We start from the raw sequence: 9,801 nt of genomic DNA, 5'->3' as shown, positions 1-9,801 counted from the left end.
ATATATATATATACATATACATATATATATATATATATATACATACATACATACAGTATAATAGTTCATCCATCATCCATTGATCCAAATAAGTATATTTGTGAAGAAGTTGATCCATCAACCATAGATCCAAAAAGTGTATTTGTTAAGAATTGAAATATTAGTGTATAAATTATTTTGCACAATATATATTAATTTTCATTCCTCTCCCTACAGACAGTCGCATCGGAGATGCAACAAGAGTGCAAGTGTCATGGGATGTCTGGGTCCTGCACTGTGCGAACATGCTGGATGAGACTGCCCAGCTTCCGTGTAGTGGGAGACTTCCTGAAGGACCGTTTCGACGGCGCATCCCGAGTCGTGTATGCCAACAAAGGCAGCAACCGTGCGTCCCATCGAGCCGACCCCCGCCACCTGGAACCGGAGAACCCAGCACATAAGCTCCCTTCGGCCCGGGACCTCGTGTATTTTGAAAAGTCACCCAACTTCTGTTCCTACAATGGCAAAACAGGAACACATGGCACTTCGGGACGCACCTGCAACAGTTCATCGCTGGCGCTGGACGGGTGCGAGCTGCTGTGCTGCGGACGGGGATATAAGACTCGAATGGAGCAGGTCACAGAAAGATGCCACTGTACTTTCCACTGGTGTTGTCATGTGAGCTGCCTCAACTGCACCAGTACACAGACCGTCCATCAGTGTCTATGATCAACAAACTGACAAACTGGAGGCAAAGGTCCCAAACTGGGTATTGAAACTGTGGCCGCTGGGGTATCTGGAGGTTATATAGGAATGAATAAACATGGAGAAAAGAGATAAGATAGCACAGTTAAAAGGGACTAAACAATCTGTTGGTTGAATAGGCAAGTATATTCAATGTATTAACTACTGAGAAAAGTTAAAAAGTACATGTGCAGAAATCGTAGCAGATGGTAGTCCTTGAAAAACACGGTATTTTGGTGATGTTACTGCAGCATAGGGCTTCAAATCAAACGAAATGGGTCGAGAACCACTATGCACTATGCACATGTAGACACAGTTTAAAATTCAGCATGCTGAAGCACTAGTCCTGAGGTTCTAGTTTGTCTTCTCTTCTTCTGATCTCCGTCTCTGGTGCTCTGGGGAACATGGAAGCTAGAAAGTAGTAACTGGACACAGTTTGACAGATGTTCCTGTGGTTAGCGAACCACAAGCATGCTCTCTCATAAACCAGTTTAAAACTCTAACAAGAGGGCGGTTCTTTAAAATATTTTAGCGTTTTGTTTTCTTTAGCTGCAGTCCTACTCATCTCACATAAAACTGTGTGAAGTGCTTCTCAAGGGATGGGGCTTCCTTTTCCGATTACTATGTAGCGGAATCCCGAACTCGGCCCAACCTCTCGTGATTTCCCATTCGGACCTGCCACACTTCCCGTCGTTGCTTTGAGTCTCCTGCCATTTTTTTAATACCATTTATTATTATGTGGTATACCATGTTATTGAACTGATGGAAAAGTATTGGGAAGAGAAAATTAAGATTGACCCGAGATTGACTCGTCGATTCGGCTCTGACAGAAGCAAGTTTACTATTACAGAAACTCTTTTGGGAGAGAAGAAGACTTCTGTCGGAAGTTGTCTACATCGATTACGCACAAGTTCATACTAGTTTTGAAAAAAGTGTGTAAAGATAATCCTGTAAATGCCCTGCTACCTAGTTTACAGTGGACAAACAGTTCACATTTATGTTTTTGAAAGAGCCACAATTATGGAAACTGTATTTTGTATGTCAGCTAACATAACCAAAATGTTATAAATATTATAAATAGATATGATCTATATATTTATGCTGCAACTTGCAATGTGAGAAAATGATTTAATCTGAAAGTGGGGTGAATACACTCTCATTATTTACGGAGTAATTCCAGCCAGTTGTGTGCTAACTTATATGACGATAGGCCACATAGATTTGCTCGTCTCTTGACACTTGTGTTTTACATGCACTGAATATCATCTTTTAATATTGTGAATGAAAAGTATTTATTATTGTACGATGGCTTTTTTTAGAGAGGAAATGCTGATAAAAGGAAATATTTGAGCTCAGTTTAGAAGAGTTGTTTTCATATAGAGTAATAGCACAATAAACATTATATTTTCATTATTTGTGTTTTCAGCGAACCACTCATTTCCTAACAGTGCTCACAGTTTGTGTTCAATAACAGGTTTGTCTTTCCATATGTTCCACAGCGCATTCGCCTCAGTTTCATTTGTGATCCATCAATCATTTCTCTGAACCGCAAACTGGTATGACAGGGTATGTCTAAAGCACTTAACCTAAAATCAACAATGTGACTGTGCAAGTATATCCGTTCCTCTAAACATCATTCCCACCACTAAAAGCACAAGAGCGGCACTCTTCTTCGAACAGTCATGCACCCTAAATCCACAGTAACCGCTGAGGGGAATTTGGGCAGTGGCGTAACAGCGTTACATCTGTGTGTTTTCACGACACTAGAGGTTTTGCTTCACTTAATATCAGAAACAAAATAAAGAAATGGTATTAGAAATAATGACAGGCTGCGTTGCCCCCACCCTGCTGGCGAGGCTGGTGCAACCACAAGAGTTTGGATGAAGGCAGACGATTCTTTCTCTCACTCACCACAACATATCGCAGGGCCACTGAAGGTCAGCAAGACGGAGCGCTGCACCGCTGTTGTCGTCACATCCGCATCCCAGAACTGAACTGTCAGCAGCCATTACTCCAGTCTACAGTGTCACATTATCCTTTAGAAATTATTTTAATATGCTGATTTGATGCTCTAGAAACATTTCTTCTTATTATCAATGTTAAAAATGGGTATGCTGCCTAACATTTTTGTGGAAACTACCATTCTAAGGTTTGGGGTTTAGATTAAAAAATTCTATAAAAAAAAGACTCACCAAGGATGCACTGAATTGATCAAAAGTGACAGTTAAGACATATACTGTTACAAAAGATATCTAAAATTTTTCTAATTCAAATCAATGCAGTTTTTTGTTTACTTGCTGTTCATCAAAAAAAAAAAAAAAAGACTTGAGCAGCAAATCTTAATGATATTAAGAACCATTATTAATTGAGCACCAATAATAACTGAAAATCAGCATATTAGAACATTAGAACATTGAAGATTGGATCAGTGGAATAAATTCTTAAAAAAAAAAACACAATCAAATAAACAATGGTTATCTTAAAATTTTATTTTTAAATGTCAATAATATATTACAATGTTACTGTTTCTACTGAATTTTTGTAGCATTCTTTTAGCAAATAAATGCTGCATTTTTTAAATTAAATAAATGCTGCCCTGTTGAGCATAAGAGATTTCTTTAAAAAACATCTTAAATTTCAAAAATTTTGACTAAGTACTTACACGGGGCAAAAACAATGCACATTTTACACTAAAAAAAACCTTTTACAACAAAATACTTTTGAAAACCATAGCTTTGTGGGCTGTGCTCCGACATATTGTGTATAGCGCCTCCGACGACCCAAGTTTGAATCTGAGATCAAGGTCCAATCAATATCCTATCACCTCCTGTCTCTTTTCCACTGTCCTAACCAATAAAATTCAACATGCCCAACAGATAACCTGAAATGCTTCCCTACTTGAAAGTGAAATAATAATGAATAAAATAAAAATCAGTATCATAAACCAATCTTCAATCTTACAGGAAGTTTCTGTATAGATGCATATGCATTACAAGGCAAAATAGTGCAAGAATGCAGAGCATTAATTAAAACGGGAAAGATATAGTTAGAATAAGAAGAGAAGGATAGAAAAGAGGGATAAAGAAGCAAAGTCAGACTGCATTCCCAGGCACTGGTGGGTTGAGGGAGGAGGGTGGAGGGCTACTATCATTGTGGGAGTGCTGAAGAGTCACTGATAATTAGCTCAATTAGTGACAAAGGCAGTGTAATAAATACGGACTTAGTGTCTGGGTCCCTGCTGTCCACTCTCTACATGGCCTGTGATGCAGCCAGGGACTGACGGACAATTCATTAAACCGACAAAATACCCCACCGTCCAGGCGTGACGCTGCGAGTTAGCCCCCTACAGGCCCGGCCCATTGTTCTAATTGTCTGGGTTGGAGTCGCTTTCTGGCCATCTCCTCCTCGCCCCCTCCTTCGTCCTCTTCTTTCAAAAAACCCAAGGAGTTAATGCCCCTACCTAACTCTGTAAGTAGGTGATCAGGTTGGGGGAAAGGAAAAATGGAAAGAGTTACTCTGGAGGGAGGGGTACGGTGGGATTAGGGTCCAAGGGTTGCCCGGGAGTGTGAAGACCGGCCCCGATCGGAATGTCGTAAAGATGAGTCCTGAAGCTAAGATGCAGGACAAAGCAAGAGTTAATTAGGAAAGATTGAAGGAGTTGGCGACAATGGGCCGCCACCCGAGTCGAGATGATATTGCTTCCGCGGATTATTGGGGAGCGAGTGTGTGGGTTGCAGAGATGTGTGCGCCGGGAGGGGTTCGAGCAGCCTTGGATTGATGGCTGCCCCTCTGGTTAGGGAATAGGGGACAGGGGAGGCTGACCGGCTGTTCCCACAGTCTGTTCTGCAGCAGCCACCTTTGACACACGGACCTGCCAGGCGGCAAGCAGCGAGGGAGGCTGGGAAAGGGAGGAATCTCGAAACACAAGAGCTCTTAAAAGCATAAATTCATTTCGCTTTCCATGCCAATAAGGATCATGATGGCCGTATGCAAACGACAGAGTCAAAAAAGCACAAATTCAGAGTCGCAGATCGCTATAGATGCAAAACCACAAGCTGAAAACTCGTTAACGCTGTACATCTCTATTTAGTAACGTGGTCGAGAGATTTTATGAATTGCCGTTTCCCTTAATTGGAGCGCTCTGCTCTTTTTCCAAAACGGAGCAATAAAGTTTTAATTCAATAAGTGCCCTTGAGGGTCTCTGAAGAGCTTCGAGAAACTTAACCTTCCAGTAGTGGTTTGAAGCTAATAGAATAATGGCTAAAAATTAAATCACTTGATAAAAATCCAAAACAAAACCTCACTGGGTTGGACCGAGTAAGAGCTTGGCCAAGCAATGTTGTTGCAGAGCGACTACTTTCCATCCAAGGAAAGAAAAGAGTCTCTTTAAACTCATGGGAACTGTAGGCTACAGCAAACAGGTACAGGATATCTGGACCACAAAAAAACTGACAAGCAGCTTTCCCAAATATTGTGGAAGATAGAATAATGGCAAAAAAATTAAATCACTTGATAAAAATCCAAAACAAAACTTGGGTTGGACCGAGTAAGAGTTTTGCAAAGCAATTTTGTTGTAGAGCGACTGCTTTCAATTCGAAGAAAGAAAAGAGTCACGTTAAACTTAAAACAGGTACATGATATATGGACCACAAAAAATCATGACAAGTAGCTTTTACCATATATTACGGAAGGCTGTTCCCTCTTCAAGCTCGGGGCCTATGGAAAGGGTTGAGATGCAGGCTGCTGGGCAAATATATGGAATGTGAGCAAAGTTCGGGTCACCGTGCTGAATAGAGCACAGTGGAGCAGTGGTCACATGCAGGGCTGATGTAGTGTGGGCGCATGGATTCAACAGAATGTGTGGATTCTGCACAAACCCAAAGAGGGAGGAAAAAACTCTGGTACCTCAAGACAAGAATCCCAACATTCTTTAGTGTCAGCCCTGATGAGAATGGTTTCGGCAGCGCAGCATGCCTGGGATTATGCGCGTCTGCGAGTGTGTGTGATAATTGCGAGGTGTGCAAGTTCGGTTGTGTGTGGATTTCGGAGTGCCTGGGCATGGCAGCTGGGAAGCAAGCAGAATCCAGGAGATTTGAACCCTACATGCTGCCTGACCCTCTCAGCAGATGGTGGCTCCAGAGAAACTGCCATCTCGCATCACAAAGGCTCTAGTCTTGTAACATCTCCATCATTCGCTCCTACTCTGCCTTGCAACTGCTCCCTGAGAAGAAGCAATGTTAAAGATGACAGGGTATTAGTTGGCATCATTGTTTAGAAATCATAATGCAAGTGGATGTATGATCACTGATCTAATAAATGACTTGATTTGATTCATAGCAATACTTTAATTTAAAGGGTCGTTTACTCACCCTCATGTCATTCCAAACCTGTATGATTTACTTTCTTTTGTGGAACACAATAGAAGATATTTTGGAAAATATTTCAACTGTTTTTGCCCATGAAAATCTGTAAGGTCCAAAACGACACTTGAGCCTGTTGAATTTCATAGTATGGTCATTTTCCAAAATATCTACAAAGAGTTTTATGGCTTTTAGTCAATATCTACGAAGGCCTGCACATGACACGTGCGGGGAAAAATAGATATTATAGATATACAAATTAAGTTTCAATTTAAGAGAATTAATTAGTGGTCATGATTTACATAAAACAAGGGAACTGATAAAAAAAAGTTGATGGAAATGAATTTTAAACTTGTAGCCATGATATCCTGCATATCATGCACAGGGCTCCGTTACTTGTGGAATATTGTGATGTTATTGTGATAATTGTGATGTTTTTATCAGCTGTTTGATCTCTCATTCTGATGGCACCCATTCACTGCAGAGGATCTATTAGTGAGCAAGTAATGTAATGCTAAATTTCTCCAAATCTTTTCTGATGAACAAACAAAAATATCTCGGATGGCCTGAGTGTCAGCACATTTTCAGCAAGTTTTCATTTTTGGGGTGAACTTTTTTCTTAATATAAGTGGCAATAGCAGATCATGTTTGATGGCTGTGATGTAACTAGGTCTTTCGATATGTCCATCCATATCTCCTGTTTCAAAAGGAAATATTTAATATATGAAAAAATGCACTATTTAAGTACTTTTGACATAATATTGTTTTTAACAGAACAGAGGGTATGACTAACATGAATAATTGTGTAGAGAGAGATTTTTACATTATTTAATGAATAAGTAGTCAATATGCCCAGAAATAGGAGCCGTGCACTCTTAAACCCACTTCTTTCCTGAGGATGTTTCTGTGGAATGAGGGTGGGTATTATAAACCATTAGACTGACGTCTGTGGCTTATACTGAGCAATGTGTGCAGTGAAGTTTAGAATGGAGTCTGAATGATGTACAAGTCTGCGGGAGAAAGTCTGTGTGAAATAATATCTGTATTCCTGTGCAAGTGTGTACATCAGCGTGTGTGTGGGCGAATGGGCCTGATGCAGTAATGATTTAGGTGGAAATATCGACCCCCCCTAACTAATGGACCATGACCTCTTGATTTAGTCTATTGAGGCGACAGGCGGTTCTCAGTAGGCCTGTTTTTCAGCCAGGCTAAATCACTTTCTGCAACCACATGATGACAGAGATAAAGTTTAAATAATTGTGCCATATTTTTTGATTGTTGTAAAAAGTGAATCATTACGGTTGTTTCAGAAACAAATGTTTTAAAGAATGCAAAAGAAAATATGAGTGCTTTTTTTGTCCATAAAATAAAAGTCAGTGGGGTCCAATGTTGTTTGCATTGTTGCTACTTACCATAAATACTGCAGTGGTAAGTAGTAATATTGTAGTTTATCTGCAGTGCTTCATGCACTTTTATACAGAATTGGGAAGAAAAAAATATATCAATGGTACAATTGTCTAAATGCAACCCACTGGAGGAAAAAAGTTGTTAAAGACAATGAAAAAAGCATTGGGTTTTTTGGTTGTAATTATTGGCTATGTTTTACAGCAACAGTGGGCAAGTGTTCAGCTCTGACACATGAACGGAGGAATGTTTATTTGCTGCAGTTTAGGGGCATAGTGGTTACAGGAACACTGACACATTCCTGTCACCATCTCTCCCTTTTTCTCTCCGTCTCATGATATCTTAAAAAACTATTCAGCTTCTACACACACACACACACACACACACACACACACACACTGACTGAAGCTTTGTCTTCTCAGATTCAATTTACAGATGCTAATATTACAGTCACAGTAATCTTTCCCTCAGGTCCCAACACTAAAATGGATATCTTAAATAATGTACTACAAGGTCAAAGAAAAACACAATATGAGTGGGAGTGAATGTGATTGCATGCACCTTTGCGTCAGTGGGCCTAGGTTTCATCCTTTCAATTCCCATCAGCGACACTGTAAAGAAGACAACTTGGCAACAGCTCCCTAACTGCAGTGACACGGGGGACAGTCAACTACAGGAGCTACACATCCACTCTTCAAGACTGCACATGCATGCTGAGAGCTGCTTGCATAAGAACACCTCCCTCTTTTGCCCCCACCCTTCACCAACACTCCACTCCACAACCCAACTCTATAATCATTTCCAGAAGCAAACCAGAGGACATTTCAGAAATGTTATCAGCCAACCGTCAATCATTGTCTATAATCTCAGAAATTCACCTGAATTAAATGACAAATGACACATACAGAGGTGTGGTTTGATCTTGAATGACAGTGGTATTTAGACAACAAACTGTTCACGAAAAAATCCACTAAGCACTAAGAACCCATCCCCACCTATATTCAGAATATGGTCAAACAATATGGGTGTTTTAATGATTCTTAAATTTCTACATTTGATATGTCCAAATCTTGGCAACTACTCTTGGCAATGCTTGGCTTGGCAAGTGGTTGATCCTTATTTAACTTCTAAACTTTGACAAAAGCATCTGGGTGAGATTGGTTCTCTGTGCTATATCAAAGCCTTTACTGACATCTAGTGGAAATCTTAATAAGCCACAAATTTACCTTGAATTGTTTGGACTTACCGAGATGATAATAAAATATCTGCAAGGTACTTTAGGAAGGTTATTTTGAAACAGTAAATCTCTAAATGGCACCAGTTTACGTTATAAACTGTCTGTCTTTGAATGTATCCAGAAATATTACTATCTATCTTAATCTTAGGGGCTTTTATCGTTTCACCAGGAGACTTCCGGCTGCTGTGCGCACTATATAAGTGACGTAAGCGCTTTTCCGGTCCTCTCTCATGCCTCGCTGAATCAAGATGGTGAGTTTGTCAAGCGTTCAGACAGGGGCCAGTCTTTTCTTTCCTTGTACAGCTAAACACTACTCCGTTTTGTTCATATTAAGTCAATAAAGCGATCCTTAGAAGTGTAACGCATGTACAGTTCAGCACGTAGTAAGCTTTTATAAGCCATAAACTTTTAACTGCCGTTGTTGCCATTCAGCATGCGGTAACGACTAATAATCTGATTCTTTGTTTTAAAAGCTCGGATAAGTAATGGATATTTTCAGTCTCTAGACTATTCATATGCCTATTAACGTACTTTATACACTACATGTATTATAACAATAAAGTACATTAACAAATACAGTAGAGTAAAAGACAGAGACTTGGGTTACAATTATATTTTAACTTAAAAATCATAACTCTAACATCTTTTGTGAGATCATGTCCACAAGGTTGTCATTTGTAAACCAGCAGTGCTGACTATTTCTTAATCTCCTAGACTAAGAAGAGGAGGAATAATGGTCGTGCCAAGAAGGGACGTGGACATGTCCAGCCCATCCGCTGCACAAACTGTGCCCGGTGTGTCCCCAAGGACAAAGCCATCAAGAAGTTTGTCATCAGAAATATTGTGGAGGCTGCAGCTATAAGGGACATCTCTGAAGCCAGTGTGTTTGACTGTGAGTAAATATGCTTGCTTTATAAAGTATAGGCTTCTTGGGGAGAGATAACAATCGGGTTTGCTGAAACATTTACCGAAGTTGTTCCTTTGTCTTTCTACAGCCTACGTTTTGCCCAAACTGTATGTGAAGTTGCACTACTGTGTCAGCTGTGCCATCCACAGCAAAGTGGTGAGGAACCGCTC

The 9,801-nt window shown here is 40.2% G+C and overlaps 2 protein-coding genes across 2 annotated transcripts in view; both read left to right on the top strand.

Moving 5' to 3' along the window:
- The window catches only part of LOC107681946 (protein Wnt-1-like), a 4,535-nt gene extending 3,460 nt beyond the window's left edge, over positions 1-1,075 (top strand). Inside the window, exon 5 of the mRNA XM_016478320.1 lies at positions 217-1,075. Coding sequence (XP_016333806.1) covers positions 217-708 — 492 coding nt within the window. The 3' untranslated portion in view covers positions 709-1,075. The remainder of the gene's footprint in view (positions 1-216) is intronic.
- Positions 1,076-8,928: 7,853 nt separating this feature from the next.
- The window catches only part of LOC107681952 (40S ribosomal protein S26-like), a 1,208-nt gene continuing 335 nt past the window's right edge, over positions 8,929-9,801 (top strand). The window contains exons 1-3 of the mRNA XM_016478327.1: positions 8,929-8,975; positions 9,439-9,616; positions 9,720-9,796. Of these exons, the coding sequence (XP_016333813.1) occupies positions 8,973-8,975; positions 9,439-9,616; positions 9,720-9,796 (258 nt within the window). The 5' untranslated portion in view covers positions 8,929-8,972. The remainder of the gene's footprint in view (positions 8,976-9,438; positions 9,617-9,719; positions 9,797-9,801) is intronic.

The sequence above is a fragment of the Sinocyclocheilus anshuiensis genome, unplaced genomic scaffold (assembly GCF_001515605.1).
Source record: "Sinocyclocheilus anshuiensis isolate Anshui unplaced genomic scaffold, SAMN03320099.WGS_v1.1 scaffold2090, whole genome shotgun sequence".
NCBI classification, from domain to species: Eukaryota; Metazoa; Chordata; class Actinopteri; order Cypriniformes; family Cyprinidae; genus Sinocyclocheilus; species Sinocyclocheilus anshuiensis.
This window is presented reverse-complemented; position numbering and strand designations above follow the sequence as displayed.